Genomic DNA, 21,915 nt, shown 5'->3' with positions numbered 1-21,915 from the left:
GTGTTTACATACCAGCAAATCTGCGCCACCTAACGTCAGAAAGAAGAAGTGCGGAATGCAATGACAGTTGAGAGAAGAGTCAAGTTTATGGGCCTGCCACCGATATTCAATCCGATTCCTTCATCTTTGTTGAGGGCCTCCTGGGTCATCATTTACAGTGACAAACAAAAACAAGAAAAGCAAAGAAGCAATACACCGGCTAGAAGACCATTTTCAAAATACAAATAACACAGATATTAGTTGTGTGACATTGGAGCCAGTTCCACCATTAAAAAAAATAAATGTGAATAACCCATTTTTTGCCAGCCTGAGCGCTTTTTTTTTCTTAGAGGAGCATTGGGTCTTGACCTTTACCTTTATGTGATGACACAGACGAAGGACTCCATCTGCTGGGGAAAATGAGACCAGCGGTTACTTGCTGCACTTATACTACCTGCACCAACAAGATATATAAGTTTCGTACTCCGATAGAGGAGCTGATTTAATTTATTCACTAAAGTAAATGTAAAATACAGACGCATTTATTTATTTATTTATTTATTTACTTATTTATTTATTTATTTAATTTTTTAATTCATTTATTCATTTATTTATTTATTTAATCGTTTATTGGTTTGTTTGTTTATTTATTTGTTTAATTTACTGCCAAATTGAAATACAATACACGTTTTTTTATAATGTCGCGCACTCACGCTCACTCAAATGAGTACCCAGTTGTCTCCCTTATTTATTCAGTTGTTCGTATTATGACAGGAAAAATTCTGACTGCGGTTTCCGCATGATCAAAACAAAACAACATAAAAACACTCCATTAACTAAGGTTATCAAGTAAGAAAAGGCACTTAGCAATACCGTCCTATAATACAGTTGTACTATATTTATTATTCTTACATATTGGAGAAGACGTCGAGGTACCCGTGTGACGTCACCAACGAGTGCATGTTGCGTATCTTTTTACAGACGTAAATTCGTCACGTTCACTCGAAAATATTTTGTAAACATAACCGTCATCAGTTGCGTTGCGCTGCTCCAATCAAGTTTAGACTTAAGTGTGTCCGTGCATTCTGCATGATATATATGCATACAAACGGAAAACCAGAAAGATGGACACGGAGGAGCCTGATTCAGTGGTGAGTTTGTTTAATTTTTCCCCCAATGACAATGTTAATTGTTTGATCATTTGCTTGCAAATATCAGGTTAATCTGGCCCACTGTGGCATACATGTTACTTTTGCAGACGACACTGGAACACTTTCAGATAATATCAGTAAACTGTCGTGCAAGTATGGACTGTGGAGAGATTAAATAATCGTGACATTTTTACTGTAGCGTCTCTTATCGGTAGTGCAAGCCAAAGAGTAGCTTAGGTTTTGTCATCTAATAAAATGAGCAGGTCCATACTGTTAGGGAAAATAAAGTACACCTATGTCATGACATTTGCTTAAATTACGACAATGTAACTGTACATCCATGTCAATAAGCAACCGACATCTCACAATCAAATTATGGTGCAACGATGGAGGAAAGTGCAACAACAGCGACTCCATTTACCAATGTACGTATTCACCTCAATCGTCAGTATTCAGTTATATCTGTAGCAATCCTTGCCGACTGTCAATCTAATTGCAGGCCAATCGGCTTCCTACAAAGTGCCACCGCCATGGCCGTGTCCCAAGCAGTGGAGGCTTACAAACAGAACAAAGAGAAGGGGAGACTTGTGCACAGCCCATCACCAGACCCTCAATTCCCTCCAAGTGTAAGCTGTAGCTCCCGACAGTAATAAAACAGTAGTAAGACAGTAGTACAAGAAATGAAAATGAAATATAACATTGTAATTCAACATTTGCATTACAGATGCAAAGTGACGCTCGGAAGCACAGAGTGAGTTTACTTTTTGAAAGCAATTTCCAGTCGTGTGTTCATTTGAAAAAGCTGAGCCACCTATTTCCTTGTGTGCAGATGAATTACATATTCTTGAAGCAGTGTGTAGAAAGCCGCCCAGTCATTCCAATCCCACAGGAGTGGTTGGACTCCATGGATTGTCGACTCCCTCCTCAACTAAAAGACAGCCCTCAGAAAAACAAACTCTTGCACCAGCTCCTCACGGAAGTCAGCGACAATTTCTACGATGTTATCATCAAACACACAGGTATTGAAAATTAGCAGTGTGTGTGTGTGTGTGTGTGTGTGTGTGTGTGTGTGTGTGTGTGCACTTGTGTGTGTGCACTTTCTGACAACAAGGCATGTCTTCATTTAAGTGGACACGTTCTTGAAGGATCCAGAATGTGAAATACCTCCTCCGGAAAAGCAGACATCTCTCCCACTTGAGTGAGTGTTTTATGGCCACATATGATTTCTATGGAGTTTGTTTGCAAAACAATTTTCTGTTTTGTAGCATTCTCGAATATTCCCAATCACGACGCAAGAGCTTTGTCACCAACCGGAACTTGATGAAAGTGAATTTGCACATTGTACATCCCGTAATGCAAGTTATTTTGGAAATTGGATATGCGACCTTTTCTTCAATGACCTTGGTGAATCTCACTGGGTATAGGTATGCAAACGGCCCGAATGCAAAGAACGTCAAAGAAGCAATTTGGCCGTGCTGTTGAGCAAAGCTGCGCGTCTTTGTTCTTCAGGGCTTTGGGACCTGTGGATAGCAAGGAGTTGCATAAAGAGCTGGCTGTCCAATGTGAGACAGCAGAGGAACAAATCATGAAAAACTGGTTCCCGAAAGTCATCAATTTATTAACAAGTTCAAAAACACTGGGCTCAGTAAAAGAAGATGTCATGGATGCCTTCTTTGATTGCGCGCGCACCCTTATCTCTAATCAGGTGGAGTCCTGCCGTCATACATAATCCAACATTGGCTTGTCTTTGACTTTTGTTTTCCACAGATTGGTTCATTGACAGGGTTTGCACGCTTTCTCAAATTTCTTTTTGTCCTTTCCCATTTCCCAGCTGAAATCGCTTATTCAGAGAAGCGTGGAGGGCTTCGTGTACCCATTTCATCCAGACAACTACCACTTCTTACCCATTTTTCATATGTCCCTGACATTTAATGAGGAGAAAATGGGAATATACCCCACCTTGCAGGAACTTGAAGACGATATTTTCGAAATTCTTAATGCCATTACAAACACACTGCAGGTGAGCTCACTCGGAATCGCTCTTGTTGTGCCAAGTCCACCCGTCCTAATCTGCATATTGAAATGTATTTACATCACTCCACAGAAAGTGCAGACGGTTCAGTCGTGGTTGTCAGAATCCACATCTGCGTTTGTGGATGCCAAGGCCCCTGATCACACATTCGCTTGGGCTCAATTTACTGTCAGCACAACTGTGCGCAAAAATCTAGAAGGACCTGACCAATACTTTCAGAATTATGGTGATGAAAACATAATCGTAAATCATTTCATCATCCACCCAGTTATTTTATATCTTGTGTTTCTAACGTGCATTTATCTTGTAGTGGACAACTATGACTGGTTAGTCAATGGAACCGCTCAGACACGAGTTGAGACTTTTGTGGAAGAAACTCACTCGTTTGCTGAATATATTGAGGTGAGGATTCGCAAATTGAAAACTCCTTCCACTCCTTCCTGATGAATGTCAGTCCGTGATCTAAATTGTGCTTCCCAGCTAGTGGAAGAGTTCCGTGTCTTGTCAAGGAAGCTTGGGAACCTTCCTCCAAAGGTGCACTTTCCAATGGTCCAATTGTATTGTGAGGATCTCAACCAGGGACTGTCCCAAAAAGCCAAAACATGTGCTGAAATACTCATCAACAACATGAAAGCTAAACACATTCAGCAGAATATACAGTGAGTCTCATTCTTGTTAAAATGTGTCCCTACACTCTGCTCCTTAACTGCATGAAATTATTTTTATTTTCGGCTGAAAGGATCATCTCCGATTTTGAAACCATCCGAGAAACTGCTTTGAATGTACCAGAGACTACAGATGACATGGCAAAGATGATTGCATACATTGAAACAACTAAGAAAACGGGCATTGCACTTCTTCATGAAAGGATAAAGGTACAATTTACAGATGTACCTATTTGTTGTTGTTACATAATTATTTTTACGTCTACAAAAGCGGCATGATTCATTCATTTAGAGTTCCGAATGCTTTTGCTGGTTTGTTTCGTCAGAAAGCCTACAGCAGACTGAGCTACCTTCTCGACGTCCACATATTTGAACCAGAAGATCTTGAACTAAATTCAACTGTCTTTATGTGGCCTTTGAAAATCTTAGAGGTGTTTGAACTCAGCGATGAGGTAATGCTCTTGTCTGATCTGTATTAACATTTGTATGTTTTAAGTTTTCTTTTCAAATATGATAATGGGATGGATATATGTGTTTTTAGGTTTTCCAGGAGGCAAAAGCGAAAGGGGAGCAAGAAATGTTTGCTAAACGAGAAAGGGTCACGGTTCATCTGGCCAAGTTACAACGAAGGGTTGACGAGTTCCCTCACTGCTCTGAGCTTGATATGATGCAGCAGGTACTGTGAAGCGTTTGTGATCCCAGAGAACCATTCTACTAGATTTAAACCCTTTTATTTCTCTTTTCTACAGTATATGGTAGATGTCAAGACAGTTCAGACCCTTCTCCAGGAGGCCGAGGAGTCTATTGAAGACATACACAAAGATGAAACCTTTCATGAGGCTGACCAGTCGAGTTACCCAGAAGTTGAGCTCATCCGACAGAATATCGAGCCATATCAGAAATTGTTTTCGTTTATACTGAGGTGGCAGCGCACAGAGAGCAGGTTTGAAATTCTTTTTATGATTTTTTTTGTTTTGTTTTGTTATGTCATCACAACTATCCCATTGAAGCTTTCTAATATCTTCTCTGTGAACAGTTGGATGGATGGTTCTTTCCTGGAACTCGATGGGGAAGGAATGGAAATCAAAGTGGATGAGTTCTACAGGGAGATCTTCAAGACACTCAAGTATTTTCAGCAGAAAAAAAGCAAAAGTGAACAGGCTACTAAGAAGATAAGTACTGGAACAACCAGACGACGGCGTGGTGAAGAAGAAGCCAAAGCGGAGAGTCCTACAATCGTCTTGTGCTCCACTGTACTAGAGCAGGTCAAAGAATTCAAGGTAGGCTACTTTAACTCTGAAAAGTGATGCAGTGAGATTCCGTGGTCAATTTTGATAACTCTGAACTATTGTGTTTCATATTGATAGGAACAGACACCTTTACTGATTGTCCTGTGTAATCCAGGCATCAGAGATCGCCACTGGAAGCTGATGTCAGAAATCGTTGGGTATGATCTCACTCCTGACGCTGGTACAACACTACGCAAAGTTCTCAAACAAGACCTACATCCTTACATTGATGAGTTTGAGTCAATCAGTGCTGCTGCAAGTAAAGTAAGTGTGACTGCAGTCTTATATTTCAGAGAGAAAAAGTAAGAGGTGAACTAATACATCCTCCTATCGGCATGTTACAGGAGTTTTCCATGGAGAAAGCCATGAAAAACATGCTTACTGTTTGGGATGATATTTCTCTCCATCATCAACCTTACAGAGACACTGGCGTGTCCATCCTAACTGCTTTGGATGACATTCAGGCATTGCTAGATGATCAAATTGTGAAAACTCAGACAATGAAGAACTCACCGTTTATAAAGCCCCTTGAAAAAGAGATAATGGTTAGTTTCAGGTTTACATTAGTATGATGATGGCTTATATAAGTATAAAACAAAAAAAAATCAAGAATTTTAGCTGGTGCGGCTTATAGTCCGGTGCGGCTTATAGCCCGAAATTTACGGTAAATCATTCATTTGGCTCACAGCATTATAGTGAAGGTCTTTTACCTCAGATCTTGCTCTCTGTTTGGTGATTAGGTTTGGGAGGAGCGTCTCCTTCGTATCCAGGAAACCATTGATGAGTGGCTCAAGGTGCAGGCACAATGGCTCTACCTTGAGCCCATATTCTGTTCTGCCGACATCATGCAGCAGATTCCTGAAGAAGGGCGACTCTTCCAAATCGTTGACAAAAACTGGAAGGAGGTCATGAGGCACTGTGTGAAGGATTCAAAGGTAGCTGAAGACACGTGTTATCACTGTATCCTGTCAATAGATTACAGTGATTATTAAATTGTCTTCTACCAGATTCTGGAGGCAACCTCAATGCCTGGCCTACTCGAGAAACTAATAGAGTCCAACGCCCATTTGGACACCATCATGAAGGGACTGAATGACTATCTGGAGAAAAAGCGTCTCTTTTTCCCAAGGTGTGCAGTGAGATATTGTTTTTCTCATAATCCACTGCCAAATGTTAATAATGCCGTTTATCACCCAGGTTCTTCTTTTTGTCCAATGATGAAATGCTGGAAATTCTTTCTGAGACCAAAGATCCACTGCGTGTGCAGCCCCACCTGAGGAAGTGCTTTGAGGGCATTGCCAAGCTAGACTTCCTACCAAATCTCGATATCCAGGTAAGTGCACTTGATGCATGGCAACAGTACATTTGGTTGCTCTGATGCTGACTGTTTTTCTTTTTAACTTAGGCCATGTACAGCAGTGAAGGGGAGCGTGTTGCCATCATTGCACTAATATCTACAGCCGAGGCCCAAGGAGCAGTAGAGAAGTGGTTGGTACAGGTCGAAGACTTAATGATTCGCAGTGTTAGAGATGTAGTGGATCGCTCAAGAACGGTAAGTAAGCGGAACTGAAATAGCTTATGTTTCAATTTATTATTGGTGATTAGTAATACTGCAAGTATTACCTAAAATGATTGTTTTGACAGGCCTATGCTGAAACCCCAAGGAACCAGTGGGTAAAGGAGTGGCCTGGGCAAGTGGTGATATGTACCTCACAAATGTTCTGGACCTTGGAGGTGCATGAAGCCATCAGGGGAGGGGTTGAAGTAAGATTTAGTCTGAAGTATACTGAAAATGAATAAAGGGAACAGTGTGTCCCGCAACTGTCTTTACACAGCTCTTTTCGCCTTATGTGACACTTCATTCTACTGAAAAACTAAACTCTAATTAAATTTATAACTTTCATGGCCTCAACAGGGTGTTAAAAACTACTACCAAGCACTCCAGAAACAGCTGGCCGACATTGTGGGGCTGGTGAGAGGGAAACTACCCAAGCAAACACGGATTACTTTGGGAGCTCTGGTGACCATTGATGTCCATGCCAGGGATGTAGTTATGGAGCTAATTGAGCATGGTACCGCATGGCACAAAGACTACATTCATTTTGCTGTTATTCTATTTATTTGAAATTGTGTATTTACTCTATTTGTATTTTATAGGTGTTTCAAGTGAAAATGATTTTAAATGGCTAGCCCAGCTACGTTACTACTGGAGCAACGACAATGTTCGAGTTCGCATTATAAATTGTGATGTAAAGTATGCGTATGAGTACCTGGGGAACTCTTTTCGTCTAGTCATCACCCCACTGACTGACAGATGCTACAGAACTCTGGTACAAATAGCACAGTGGTTAGGCATGGGTATCAGTATTAATTTTATTTGATTTCAGTATGAAATAATTTATTTTGTAGATTGGCGCATTTTACCTCCATTTGGGTGGGGCACCTGAGGGTCCAGCTGGAACTGGAAAGACAGAAACCACCAAGGATCTGGCCAAAGCGTTAGCTGTGCAATGTGTGGTCTTCAACTGTTCCGATGGACTGGATTATCTTGCTATGGGCAAAGTAATATTAGACGATAAAGGTCTGCTCTGATTGTGATTTCTGGTTCTAACAAAGCTCTTTGTATTCTGCTGCATTTTTTTTCTCAGTTTTTTAAAGGATTGGCTTCTTCTGGAGCGTGGGCTTGCTTTGACGAATTCAACCGTATCGAGCTTGAGGTCTTGTCTGTCGTGGCCCAGCAAGTCCTCTGCATCCAGCGCGCTATTGAGCTGGATTTGGAGTACTTTGACTTTGAAGGAACCATGCTTAAACTCAACCCCAACTGTTTTGTGTCCATCACAATGAATCCCGGTTACGCCGGGCGCTCCGAACTTCCAGACAACCTCAAGGTCTTATAACTTAATCATTTACGGGCTCTTTTATCACAAACCTTTTATCTGAAAATGTGCATTTGGAGTTAGTAGCATCCAAAATTAATCAACATTATTTGATCATAACTCAAGTTTTTTTTTTAGCTCAACCCGACGGCAGCCTTTTATCTTCCTCAGGTGTTGTTTCGAACAGTGACCATGATGGTCCCCAACTATGCTCTGATAGCAGAGATCTCCCTCTATTCATATGGATTCCTCAATGCCAAGCCTCTGTCAATCAAGATTGCGATGACTTACAGGCTCTGTTCAGAGCAGCTCTCCTCTCAGTTCCATTACGATTATGGCATGAGAGCTGTCAAAGCTGTACTTGTGGCTGCAGGAAACCTCAAGCTCAAGTATCCCGATGAGAATGAGGACATACTGGTACTTGTGATGAGCTTAATATTTTCCCAAACTCCTTGTCTTCTGTTTATTGATAACTGTTCCCTGTTCATTTCTAGCTTCTGAGGTCTATTAAAGATGTTAACGAGCCCAAGTTTCTTTCCCATGATATTCCACTGTTCAATGGCATCACCAGCGATTTGTTCCCTGGCATCACCCTCCCGGAGGCTGACTATGAGGTAAGATGTGCCAGTGTCATATGTATTGTCTCAAATATATGTTTGCATGCAGATTCATGCTGAATTGTATATACAGTATATGTTGTGTATTACACGCAATGTCTTCGCCAGTTATTTCTGGAAGCTGCAATCGAGTGCTGTGAAAAGCACAATGTGCAGTCAACACAGATCTTCATCGAAAAGATGATCCAGACATATGAGATGATGATAGTCCGGCATGGGTATGTTACTTTTAAATTCCAGGTTGCCTCATTTGGACGCTGTTTTTTTTTCATATTTTAGTATTGCATTTCCCACAACTTGGATCGACTATATTAGGTATGTGCTTTTTGTGCCCGTACTTAAAGAGAAGGCTGGAAAATTGAAGTATGTATATTTATCGACCAATTGCTTGAGCCAGTATCTCGTCTAAAGAACTTGAGAGAATCCTGTTGGCAAAATTGGAAATGTTTTTCCCTTTGACTAACCTGATTGGTCTATGACCTCGAAGAGATTTTATCCAAGTGCACAAGTTTAATTTAATCTTTCATATTTATTGATGCAGCTAAGGCTTTTGATACAATTACCCATCAAAAATAAGACCTTGGTGAGGGAGCGGCAGAGGCACACTTTAATGAGCTACTATGACAGATTATTTTTAGCTTCAGCTATTGCCTGGAGGTCCAACAATCATACTGTATAATAGAAATCCTGTTCAGCCCAGTCAAAATTTGTTAGCGGTTTAGAGGTTAGAGTGCATTGGTGGCCATACGTTGTATAAATTGTGATATCTACCATTTTATATCTTTTATTATGTTTTTTCTTTCATTTTTTTTTCTTTTTTTCGCCTTGCTATCCTACTAGTACTACTACTACTGCTACTACAATATGGCATTGCAGGTACAACATTTCTGCTTCAGGTTCATGCTAGTAGGAGAGTCATTTTCTGGGAAGACCAAAGTGCTCCATGTTCTAGCAGACACACTAATTCTGATGAATGAAAAAGGGTACGGAGAGGAAGAAAAGGTCATTTTCAGGACGTTGAACCCAAAGGCAATCACCATGGGACAGCTCTTTGGACAGTTTGATCTTGTTTCTCATGAGGTTCGGACCTTTGTTCTATATTTTTAAAGCTCAATAATCTTATTCCTCTTGTATCTTTTATTTTCCTTTGTTTTATTAGTGGACAGATGGTATTGTGGCCAACACATTTCGTGAATATGCATCGGCCGAAACCCCAGACCGTAAATGGGTAGTATTTGACGGTCCCATAGATACATTGTGGATCGAAAGTATGAACACTGTGCTGGATGACAACAAAAAGGTACAGTATTTATTATACACATAAAATAGATAGTATGTCGTATGGACACGAGTCAATCCAAGTGTGCAGGATTTGTTGAAAAAGTAGTCTCACACAGCTACATGTACAGCAGATATGACGCAACGCCACTACACTGTCTACAGACTTTTGGGTTCATCATAGTTTGTTACTACCATCTCCATTGTTTGTTTTCACACCACAGCTATGTCTGATGAGTGGAGAAATTATCCAGATGTCCAATCAGATGAGTCTAATTTTTGAAGCAATGGATCTCTCACAGGCCTCTGTAAGTTTGGAGTTACTCAATAACTTGAAAATAAGTTTCAAATAATGTTGCCACAACTTGAACTATTGGATGAGCTTTGGCACTCAATTCCAAGTCTGATGTAATGAAGGCAAGCGTTGAAATAATGCAAAGAAACATCTTTCCCATTGCAGCCTGCCACAGTCAGTCGATGTGGTATGATCTACATGGAACCTTCCCAATTGGGCTGGGAGCCTTTAGTGCTCTCCTGGATGAACACACTTCCTGAAGTTCTGAAGACTCCTGAAAATAACAATCTGCTGCTAGAACTCTTTCACTGGCTTCTGCCACCTTCCTTCAGGATGGTGCGTAAACACTGCAGAGTAAGTATTACAACAACCTGGATTCACCGAGATGCAAAGACAAAGGTCAAAGTGGTTTTCAACAATTCAGAAGAAACATAAATGTTTTCATTACTTTCTTGTTGACAGGAAGTTGTGCCCACAACCAACTGGAACAATTCTGTGTCCTTATGTAGACTCTTTGAAATGCTGCTACTTGAACCACTAGAGACGGAGACAAATGATAAAACTATTCGAACCTGGATCTTGGTACAAATATTTATAAATTGTCACAATAGTATTTAAAAAACTGCCCCAAATATCATATTTTCTCTCCATGCATTTTATTTTACTTTTGTTCAATAGTTTTCTCTTTTGGTATTGCAGGCAGCCTTTTCTTTCTCCCTGGTGTGGTCTGTGGGTGGCAGTTGTGATTCAAAAAGCAGAGAGATGTTTAGTGAGTTCATTCGGGATATAGTGGCTGGGAAGTTGGCAGATCATCCAGTTCCTGATATTATTGGCAAATGGGAGTGCCCAGTGGATGAGAAAGGCCTTGTGTATGACTATTTCTACGAGGTACTGCTGAATAACATTAAGCAGAACCCTTTGTCTTTTACTTTTGAATCTGTCTTTTGCAGTCAAATCTAAGTAATATCTTGTTCAGTTTAAAGGAAGAGGCAAATGGGTTCACTGGAATGATACCATCAAAAACGTCACCCTCGGAGACAAAACCACCAAAGTGCAGGACATCATTGTTCCGACCATTGACTCAGTTCGTTACACCTTCCTAATGGACATTTGCATCACCTATGGAATGTATGTTATCTGCTCACGGACATTTGAATGGTATGACTTTGTGTGAACGACTTTCTTTGCTCAGGCCTCTGCTCTTGGCTGGCCCTACTGGCACTGGAAAGTCAGTGTATGTCATGGAGAAGTTGATGAACGGTCTGGACAAAGACCTCTTTTTACCCCTCGCAATCAATTTTTCAGCCCGCACCACTGCCAACCAAACACAGGTAAATTGGAACGACTATGACGAAAATGAATGTTTTTACAACTTGGATTGTTTACTCGTGGTCTTTTCCAGAACATTATCATGGCCAAATTAGATAAGAGAAGGAAAGGTGTGTTTGGCCCTCCTATGGGAAAGAAATATCTCATATTCGTAGATGATGTGAATATGCCAGCGCTGGAACAGTTTGGAGCTCAGCCGCCTGTGGAGCTTTTTCGACAGTTTTTGGATCACAAAAAGTGGTGCGAGCCGTTGCCACCTTACGAAGGACATTGAATGTAAGAGGATAGAAAACACCGTTGGAACATTCCATTGTTTTTTGACAGGTATGACCTGAAGGATACTTCTGGCATCAAATTAGTCGACATTCAGATCCTTACAGCCATGGGTCCTCCTGGTGGCGGCAGGAATGCTGTGACATCTCGCTTCCTGCGCCACTTCAACATTTTTAGCATCAATTCTTTCAGCGATGAGACCATGGTTCGCATCTTCTCCTCTATGGTTGCGTTCTATCTAAAGAACAATGAATTTCCACCGGAATATTTCACTGTGGGGAGCCAAACGGTGACAGCAACCATGGAAGTGAGTTCTCCGAATTGGACCAACACATTCCTATCAGCAAAGCCTTATCTTTCCCATACTTGAGTTTCCCAAATGTCTTTCCAAAGGTCTACAAGCAAGCCATGGAGAACTTGCTTCCGACACCAGCTAAGTCTCATTACACTTTTAATCTGCGGGACTTCTCACGTGTTATACAAGGGTGCCTGCTTGTGAAGAGCAAGTCTCTGGAGAACAAGCGCACTATGATCCGACTGTTTGTCCACGAGGTCTTTCGCGTCTTTTATGACCGTCTGGTGGATGACAAGGATCGAGCTTGGTTCTATCAGCTGATGACCAAAATCCTCAAAGATCACTTCAATGAAGGCTTCAACCTGGTGTTTGATCACCTCAAACAAGGCAGGCTCGTACGTTGGCTTGCTTTTATTTCTTTCTGTTCTCATTGTGACTACTGCCTGATGACAGCTGGGATCGGCTCCAGCACGCCTGCGATCCCCGTGGGGACAAGTGGTACAGATATTGGATGGATGGATGGATATTAATTTTTGACGCATGGGATAAGAATTTGTGATGCTTTTAAAAATGAAACGCAAGATTGTCTGTAATTTTGATTTGGTATGTTCTTATTTGTTAGTTGGTCGAGCAAGACCTGCAAAATCTACTGTTTGGCGACTACATGAACCCTGACCTCGAGCCTGAGGAACGCTTATATGCTGAGGTGCCCTCAGTAGAAAGCTTTGCTGAGGTAGTGGAGGCATGTATGGTTGAATACAACCAGATGAACAAAAGCCGCATGTATCTCGTCATCTTCCGGTAAATCACAATGACATTACTCGCTTAAAAAAATCCAAGAATGTACAGAATATTGTTTTAAAACAGATTCTTTTAGTTTGTTTTTAATGTTAGTTTCTCTTAAAGGAGCTGTGTCATGCTATTTTAAGCTTTTCACAATATATACATATATATGATTAGATATTACCTTTAGCATAATATGACAGAAAGGAGGAATGAGCAAGAATGCTTCAAGAAGAGTGAATAGAAAAAAAACACTCTGGTGGTCATCTCGGTTAGGAATTAGCATTTTAACTGAAGGCTCCAAAAAGTAAATTTAGCATGATATGGCTCTTTTAAGACAAACTTTGCTTTTAATGCACCCCTAATACCATTAATACAAAAATATCAATGAATATCTAACAAATTTTGTCTAATCTAGCTATGTCTTGGAGCACCTATCCCGTATAAGCCGTGTGTTGAAGCAACCAGGAGGACATGCTCTCCTCGTAGGAGTGGGAGGCAGTGGGCGCCAGTCCATCACTCGTTTGGCCACGTTCATCGCCCAGATGAGCCTTTTCCAGCCTGAGATCTCAAAGAGCTATGGCATGGTTGAGTGGAGAGATGACCTCAAGGTCAGTGTTGTGCTTGTTATCTCCATGCATCATAAGTGTTATGACATCCGTTGTCTGAGTGTGATGTCAACACTAACCTTTAACATGACATTACAGAAGCTGCTCAGGGATGCAGGGGTGAAAGGTCAAAGGATCGTTTTTTTGCTCACTGATGCTCAGATCAAAGATGAGGCTTTTCTTGAAGATGTTAACAGTGTCCTGAACACAGGAGAGGTTCCCAACATGTTTCCTATGGATGAGAAACAGGATATCATTGAGGTATGACATCAAGTTGTGCATTGTGCCTAATAGCCTAGTCAGACCATCACAATTACAAGTTTAATATCATCGACCCTGCACAACATATGAACAATCTCTTTCTCGACCCATTTCCAGACAGTACGTCCCATTGCCCAAGCGAAGAATAAGAGTGTGGAGTTGAGCTCTTTAACTCTGTTCAACTACTTTGTGGCACGCTGCAAGCAAAACCTGCACATTGTTGTGGCTTTTAGTCCTATTGGTGAAGCCTTTCGCAATCGTCTGCGCCAGTTTCCATCTCTTATTAACTGTTGCACCATTAACTGGTTTCAGGTACGAAAACTACAGAATCAATTTGAGTTTTTACTGATGAAATATGGAGTTGCATGCTTGTGTTTAAAAACATTTTTATCTGGACCTGACAGCCATGGCCCGAGGAGGCCCTTGAGCGGGTAGCCAACTCTTTTCTGCAGCCGCTGGACATGAAAGAAAGGGAGAGGAAGGAGGTCGTACCTATATGCAAAACATTTCACACCTCTGCAAGCCAACTTTCAGCGAGGTGTGACTCACTAAACCAAACTAAAAGTAAGAGTACTTGTGTTTTACACTTATGTTTTCTTTGCAGATTCCTCACTGAGCTAGGGCGCCATAATTATGTGACACCCACATCCTATTTGGAGCTCATGGCAGCTTTTAGTCAGCTGCTGACGAAGAAGAGAGATGCTGTCATGAAGGCAAAGAGAAGATACACTAATGGTCTGGAAAAACTGGCCTTTGCTGAATCTCAGGTATATAGTGTGTTCAAGTTGGATTAGATTGTTTTTCTCCATTTCAAATATGTCATGCTTTCAAACTTGCTTTACTGGAGACTTTTTTTTATTCCAAAATATCAAGTAAAAGTAAAATTATGTAAATTAATAGAATTTTGTTCAAAGCTATAAATTGTCAGGAATAGAAAGATGACAAAAGAGTGACTTGTTTAGTTTTATGCCGGATGGGTGAGGGCAAGACTGAATTTGTCTACAAACGTTCCCTGATGTATGTCACTTAAGGTTGGTGAGATGAAACTAGAGCTGGTAGAGTTGCAGCCCAAACTGGAATTGGCACAGATAGAAAATGAAAAAATGATGAAGGTAGCAACACTAAGCAACACTACAAGTTTTATATGAAAAAAATTACAAAATTGCATAGTCTACCATGATTACCTCTAGGTGATCGCAGTGGAGTCTGTGGAAGTGGAAGCTACAAGTAAACTTGTGGGTATTGAAGAAGAGGCCACGGCTATTCAAGCTGCTGAGGCTCAAGCTCTGAAAGATGAATGTGATAGTGAATTGGCTGAGGCCATTCCTGCCCTGGAGGAAGCAACCTCAGCTTTGAACACCTTAAAGGTGACAAAACTCCTTACTAAGCTAACATTAGCCTTGCACGTAACCTTTTAAGATTGTATGGCTGATCTTCAGTTCCCTTCTTGTTTGCAGCCTGCTGACATTACAGTTGTCAAATCCATGAAAAATCCCCCCGCTGGAGTAAAGCTGGTGATGTCAGCTGTATGTGTGATGAAAGGATTGGCTCCAGATAAGGTGGCAGATCCTGCTGGTTCCGGAAAAAAGGTTTACCATTTTAAAAGATTGCCAATATTTAAAAATATAAACAGCATTTGCATGGAAACATGACATTTGTTTTACCTTTTCTTAATTTCCAAGATTTTGGACTACTGGGGTCCAAGTAAGAAACTCTTAGGCGACATGAACTTTTTAAAGGAGCTGAAAGAATACGACAAAGACAATATTCCTGTGAGTGATTATACGGTAAATTGTGACTCTCAATGCATTAACAAGAAAAACACTTCAATATATCTCTCCCCTTTCTTTTGTACAGGAGGAATCCATGAAAATTATCCGCGCGACCTACATGACAAATCCTGACTTCAGCCCTGCTAAGGTGGCAAAAGCGTCCTCAGCAGCAGAGGGCCTTTGCAAGTGGATCAAAGCAATGGAGTCCTATGACAGAGTGGTGAAGGTGGGATTTGGCTTCTTAAAAGTAAATGCACTTTTTGTGTCTTTGGATACTTACCTCTGTGCTTTTAGATTGTGGCTCCCAAAAAGGCCAAGCAAGCAGAGGCTCAGGCCACTCTGGCTTCTGCCATGGCCACACTATCAGAGAAGAGAGCCCAACTCAAGGAGGTTATGGACCGTTTAGCTGACCTGCAGAGAATATCTGCCGAGAAGACTGAGGAGAAGGCCAAGCTAGAAGCCCAGAGGGATTTGTGTCAACAGAAGCTGGAGAGAGCTGAGAAACTCATCGGTGGTCTGGGTGGTGAGAAAACAAGGTATAACGCTTGTTTTTATGAGAAGAATTTCAAAGATGAAAATTTGCCACTAAGTGAACGTGTTTTTCCTCAGATGGTCCAAGGCTGCTGAAGATCTGCAGAGCGTATATGACAACCTAACCGGGGATGTTCTTATCTCTGCTGGTGTCATGGCCTACCTGGGCGCTTTCACCGCCAGCTTCAGACAGGACTGCATCAGTCAATGGATCAAATTGTGTCAAGTAAGTCTTCTAATTATTTTTATTGACAAAGTCTTTTACTTTCATTTCTAACATGCACATATGTTGTCATTATGTATTTTCTATAGACTAAGAACATTCCATCATCAGATGACTTCTCTCTGAGTAAGACCCTGGGAGATCCCATTCAGATTAGGGCGTGGAATATCGCCGGTCTTCCCACGGACTCTTTCTCGATTGATAACGGTGTCATAACGAGTAACTCACGTCGATGGTGAGAAGTGTTATGCAAACTATGGTCATGCAATGGTTGATATGCTTGAGTCAATTACAAAGCCACTCAGAAGGAAAAGCAGTAACAACTCCAAATATTCTTCCTCTGCCATCTTGGTGTTGTGAAACATGTTAACATTCAGTCTCAGGACTGTCCTCATGTGTCCCTGCACTTTCAGGCCTCTGATGATTGACCCTCAGGGTCAGGCCAACAAGTGGGTGAAGAATTCAGAGAAAGACAACAAATTGCAGATTATCAAATTAACAGATGATGACTACATGAGAACTTTGGAAAACTGTATTCAGTTTGGAAGCCCCTTACTGCTTGAAAATGTAGGAGAAGAGTTGGACCCTTCCCTGGAACCGCTTCTCCTCAAACAAACCTTCAAACAAAGTAAAACAAATTGGGGCCCAGATGCAAAAGGGCCACCTGACATTGAAAACGATGTAAAAACCATCATTGCTGTCATTCTTAATCCACTCAGGTGGTGTGGAATGTATCAAACTGGGGGAGAGCGTGGTTGAGTACTCCCCCGAATTCCGCTTCTACATCACCACAAAGCTGAGGAACCCTCATTATCTACCAGAACTTGCCACCAAGGTGTCTTTGCTCAATTTCATGATCACCCCAGAGGGCTTAGAGGACCAACTGCTCGGGATTGTGGTTGCCAAGGAAAGGTACGACAAATTCTATTGAACCTCCACTCAAATCCTTTGGTCTCTTTGTTAAAAGCTCCCTTCTTCTTCATTTGCTTTGCAGGCCAGAGCTTGAAGAAGAGAGAAATGCACTCATCTTACAATCTGCTGCAAATAACAGGCAACTAAAGGAAACTGAGGACAGGATCCTTGAGACGCTATCGTCCTCAGAAGGAAATATTTTGGAGGATGAGAGTGCCATTCAGGTGCTGGACTCTGCAAAGATCATGTCCAATGAGATTACAAAGAAACAGAAGGCAAGAACCGTGTTCAACATAAGCGGTCTGTGTTGATGTGATGGATTTCTTTGACTCCAAAGTCTCCATGAATTCTCCAGATTGCAGAGGAGACGGAGATCATGATAGCCGAGTCCCGAGAGTGTTACAGATCTATTGCCAAGCACTCGTCTGTCCTGTTCTTCACCATTGCTGACCTGACCAACATAGACCCAATGTATCAGTACTCTCTCACCTGGTTTGTCAACCTCTATATAAACTCCATCCAAGACAGGTGAGGAAAGCACACGGCGTTCTTCGTTTCATGGTATCGTGATGATATTGACAGCATATTTTTAGATGCTATTTCGAGGTTTTGAAAATCCTCTCCTGTTTTTAATTCAGCAAAAAGTCCAAGATCTTGGAAAAGAGGGTCATGTACCTGGTGGATCACTTCACCTACAACTTGTTCTGCAATGTCTGTCGGTCTCTCTTTGAGAAGGATAAACTTCTCTTCTCCTTCATCCTCTGCTGCAACCTACTTCTGTGAGTGTCACAAACCATTTAGGGATAACAAGTGACTCGTTCCGATCATTCTGCCTTCTGTAAATAAAACAAATACTGGCATTCCCATCAGGGCAAAGGGTGAGATTGAGTACCCCGACCTGGTCTTCTTGATGACGGGAGGTGTGGGCCTGCAGAACACCCTTGCTAATCCTGATCCGAGCTGGCTGCAAGAGAAGAGCTGGGATGAGATTTGTCGAGCCAACGAGCTTCCTGGCTTAAAAGGAATCAAGTGAGAACATTTACCAACGTTTTATGAACTGTTCTGAATAATACCGAACCTTTTAAAAACGCTGGCACTTTAATTGTGTTAATTCCACAGAGATACATTTATTGCAAGCCCAGAACTTTTCAAGCCTGTTTTTGAAAGCAAAGATCCTAGTGGTGTTCCTTTGCCCGCACCCTGGGATGAAAAACTCAATGAACTGCAGAAGATGATCATCGTCCGCTGTCTCAGGCCTGACAAGATTGTGCCAGCTGTGCACAGATATGTGATAAGTAAGATTGGGAAGAATTTTGTTCAGCCACCTCCCTTTGACCTGAGCAAGAGCTACAATGACTCCAACGCCACCATCCCGCTGGTATTTGTGCTTTCCCCTGGTGCCGATCCCATGGCTAGTAGGTTCTGCAATTTACTTCTGAAACTTCATGCAGCGCTGACACTCAAAGATGATGACATATTAACGCTCCACAGGCTTACTGAAGTTTGCTGGTGACAAGGACATGGGCGGGGCCAATTTCCAGTCCATTTCTCTGGGGCAGGGCCAAGGACCCATTGCTTTAAAAATGATCTGTACAGCCATGCAGAATGGGACTTGGGTGTGTTTGCAAAACTGTCATCTGGCTGTGTCCTGGATGTCCACCCTGGAGAAGATCTGCGAAGACTTTAGTCCCGCAACATGCCACGAAGACTTCCGACTTTGGCTCACAAGCTACCCTTCGCCCAAGGTAAGGTGAAACATGATGTTCGCCAAGCTGTGGAGCACTCTGTTTTTTTCTAGTTTGTGCTTTGAAGCTGCCTCCTCTCTGAATTCAGTTTCCAGTGACGCTTCTGCAGAACGGGGTCAAAATGACAAACGAGCCGCCAACAGGACTACGATTAAACATACTGCAGTCGTACATGTCAGATCCTGTTTGTGACCAAAACTTCTTCAATAATTGCACGAATAAAGAACTGGTGAGTTTGAGGCTGCCAATTGAATGATTTGGCCACACTCTAGTATCAATACGTTTATTTCTTACACCGTTTTAACTGTAATGGATTTTAGGTCTGGGAAAAGCTCCTGTATGGCCTGTGCTTCTTCCATGCACTTGTTCAGGAAAGAAGGAAGTTTGGCCCACTCGGCTGGAATATTCCGTATGGCTTCAATGAGACTGATCTTCACATAAGCATCAGACAGCTCCAGGTAGTTACTCCCACTCACAGAATTGCTCCCGTCGCATGCCCCGTAAGGCATGTCCTCTGTCTTCCTCTGTAGTTGTTTATCAATCAGTACGATGAAGTGCCTTTTGAGGCCATTACTTACCTGACCGGAGAGTGCAACTATGGAGGCCGCGTCACCGACAACTGGGATCGGCGCCTCCTGAACACCATGTTGGCTGACTTCTACAACCGGGATGTTGTGGATAAGCCTTCATTTCCTTTCTCACCTAGCGGTGACTATGTTACACCCCCCAAATCTTCCTATGATGACTACCTTCAATTTATCAAGGTAAAGCGTAATGTCACTGTCATGAGATGGTTTGTGAGACTTCCAAAAGCCTAACAATAGGTTTGTGGCCTACTAGGAGCTTCCACTCACCCAATACCCAGAAATTTTTGGCATGCATGAAAATGTGGACATTTCAAAGGATCTACAGCAGACCAAGCTGCTGTTTGATTCGCTGCTTCTCACCCAGGGAGGAGGCTCAAAGGGGGGAGGTAGCTCTGGGAGTGACAATGCACTGTATGACATAGCCAATGATATCCTCAGTAAGGTATGATGAATATATCAATTTGGTGGGTGTGATAATGGTTAACTGTTAACTTTGGAAAATTATTATAGATTGTATTTAATCTCACCAGATTCCAAATAACTTTGACCTCGAAGTATCTCTTATGAAGTACCCGGTACTCTACAAGGAGAGCATGAACACTGTGCTTGTCCAAGAAATGGAGCGCTACAACACGTATGGATAAACACTTTGTACGCAATTTGATGTCATGTAAACAAAGCTCCTCTGACCTCTTTCTTCTTGTCAGGCTTTGTAGTACCATCCGTGTTAGTCTTCAGAACCTGCTGAAGGCCCTCAAGGGTTTAGTGGTGATGGATGCAGAGCTGGAGGGAATTGCAAATAGTCTGGCGGTGGGCAAGGTTCCAGAGCAATGGGCCAAACGCTCGTACCCGAGCCTCAAGCCCCTGGGCAGCTACATTAATGACTTTCTCGCAAGGCTCAAGTTTTTGCAGGTGATTGACAATTGCCTGGACATGAGGATGTCTTGTCCACTTAGGTATTCACATGAATCCTATGTGCCCGCAGGTTTGGTTTGATAATGGCAAGCCCAGTGTGTTTTGGCTGTCGGGATTCTTCTTCACCCAGGCTTTTCTAACGGGAGCTACGCAGAACTACGCCAGGAAATACAATATTCCAATTGACTTGTTGGGCTTTGATTTTGAGGTCAACATTCTTTTTTTTCTTCGAAACGTCACGTCTTAATTGCTCATAATCGACTTCTCTGAGCAATTCAATGGGTAATGGTGTGATTTCATCCTTCAGGTTCTAGCAGTTGATCAGTCAGACACGCCTCCAGAAGATGGTGTCTACACTTATGGGTTGTTTCTTGATGGAGCTCGATGGGACAGAGAAAGGTACACACAAGGGTCTTTTACCATCATGATAATTATTTGAAGTGCAGGACAAATATTTGAGAAGCAGTCTAAAAATTATAATTGTGTTGTGTCTATCATCAGTGGAATTTTAGCGGAGCAGTATCCCAAAATCCTATTTGACACAGTGCCCATTATCTGGATCAAACCAAGTGAGTATACGTTTAGATGTGTTTAATACACTGCCCTAATAATCACCAATATTTTTTTAACAATTGTTACTTCATCTGTATGTTTTTATAATTTCTTTGCTTATTTTTCTTATCTGCAGCAAAAGACATCCCAGATGAATCTGACGGTCGCTACCTTTCTCCTCTCTACAAGACCAGCGAAAGGAGGGGCACTCTCTCTACAACGGGACACTCCACCAATTTCGTCGTTCCAATGTTATTGCCCACCGCCAAGCGCCCTCAGCACTGGATCAAGCGTGGCGTGGCACTACTCTGTCAGCTTGATGACTGAGAACTTCACAGGCCAATTTGGATTATTTGTTTCAATGAAAAGGACAAGATATAATATGTGCATGTGATTTAGATTTGGTTTTGTATCGGGGTTGATTAGCCAACATATTTTTAAACAGTGTCACATGTCGACAAACATTGTAACAATACTCGGGCATAAATTTTTATATTTTCGGTGAGAAAAAACTAATATTATGTATTCGTTTGATTATGAGTTTTTCATGCTGGCCATGGCGTGCACGCTAAACGATTGTTAGATGGATCATGATGAGGAAACGGTTTAATTCTTTAAATTTTATCAGATTGTTTTTACAGTATGTTTTTTTTAATAAATATAAACCTGTAGACTGCTGTTTTTCATATTCTAAGGAAGCTACATTTTTAATAGTGTTTTTTGAGTGGAGGGGGACAGATATGATCAGATGATTGGATTGCGATCTGAGGTTTTTCTCCCTTCTGGCACCTTTGTCTTTTATCTTGTGTCTTCACTGTGATTTGAATCTGACCTTTCACCTCCAATGCCTGAGAGCACTGACATAAAGTTTTAATCCCCTGAATTCTGGTGTCTGATTACAATTGCACCAACTATTCTGAGCTATGACCTCAGCAATGGATGAAAAC

General features: G+C 41.8%; 1 protein-coding gene across 1 annotated transcript; it reads left to right on the top strand.

The window, feature by feature from the left end:
* Positions 1-1,006: 1,006 nt before the first annotated feature.
* Positions 1,007-21,851, top strand: LOC125988863 (dynein axonemal heavy chain 12-like). Its single transcript, XM_049754551.1, has 74 exons — positions 1,007-1,130; positions 1,482-1,555; positions 1,630-1,756; positions 1,855-1,881; positions 1,960-2,149; positions 2,259-2,328; positions 2,396-2,554; positions 2,640-2,835; positions 2,962-3,150; positions 3,235-3,388; positions 3,473-3,564; positions 3,643-3,821; positions 3,902-4,037; positions 4,154-4,279; positions 4,369-4,503; positions 4,577-4,770; positions 4,864-5,107; positions 5,195-5,380; positions 5,461-5,661; positions 5,857-6,051; positions 6,124-6,245; positions 6,314-6,449; positions 6,522-6,668; positions 6,761-6,880; positions 7,032-7,188; positions 7,274-7,446; positions 7,526-7,678; positions 7,765-8,004; positions 8,164-8,409; positions 8,487-8,606; positions 8,718-8,827; positions 9,506-9,689; positions 9,769-9,909; positions 10,112-10,195; positions 10,348-10,536; positions 10,645-10,764; positions 10,882-11,070; positions 11,159-11,310; positions 11,375-11,513; positions 11,585-11,751; positions 11,836-12,091; positions 12,178-12,474; positions 12,702-12,880; positions 13,281-13,473; positions 13,570-13,731; positions 13,849-14,043; positions 14,136-14,269; positions 14,336-14,498; positions 14,763-14,843; positions 14,922-15,098; positions 15,189-15,320; positions 15,414-15,503; positions 15,589-15,729; positions 15,798-16,039; positions 16,113-16,260; positions 16,347-16,492; positions 16,671-16,885; positions 16,977-17,169; positions 17,252-17,444; positions 17,525-17,697; positions 17,808-17,948; positions 18,040-18,198; positions 18,289-18,584; positions 18,661-18,914; positions 19,003-19,143; positions 19,235-19,372; positions 19,445-19,678; positions 19,755-19,943; positions 20,032-20,135; positions 20,209-20,413; positions 20,487-20,624; positions 20,724-20,815; positions 20,918-20,985; positions 21,105-21,851. Exons 1-74 carry the CDS (start codon positions 1,104-1,106, stop codon positions 21,293-21,295), a joined length of 11,850 nt encoding a protein of 3,949 aa, XP_049610508.1. The 5' UTR covers positions 1,007-1,103; the 3' UTR covers positions 21,296-21,851.
* The last annotated feature ends 64 nt before the right edge of the window (positions 21,852-21,915 follow it).

Source organism: Syngnathus scovelli, chromosome 2 (genome assembly GCF_024217435.2).
Source record: "Syngnathus scovelli strain Florida chromosome 2, RoL_Ssco_1.2, whole genome shotgun sequence".
NCBI lineage: Eukaryota > Metazoa > Chordata > Actinopteri > Syngnathiformes > Syngnathidae > Syngnathus > Syngnathus scovelli.
This window is presented reverse-complemented; position numbering and strand designations above follow the sequence as displayed.

Excerpts from the sequence above, each read along its gene's own strand:
- LOC125988863 (XM_049754551.1), top strand. The coding sequence starts at position 1,104 with ATGGACACGGAGGAGCCTGATTCAGTG. Across the intron at positions 17,170-17,251 it reads ATTGTGGTTGCCAAGGAAAG|GCCAGAGCTTGAAGAAGAGA; the intron begins GTACGACAAATT and ends TTTGCTTTGCAG. Across the intron at positions 18,199-18,288 it reads CCTGGCTTAAAAGGAATCAA|AGATACATTTATTGCAAGCC; the intron begins GTGAGAACATTT and ends TTAATTCCACAG.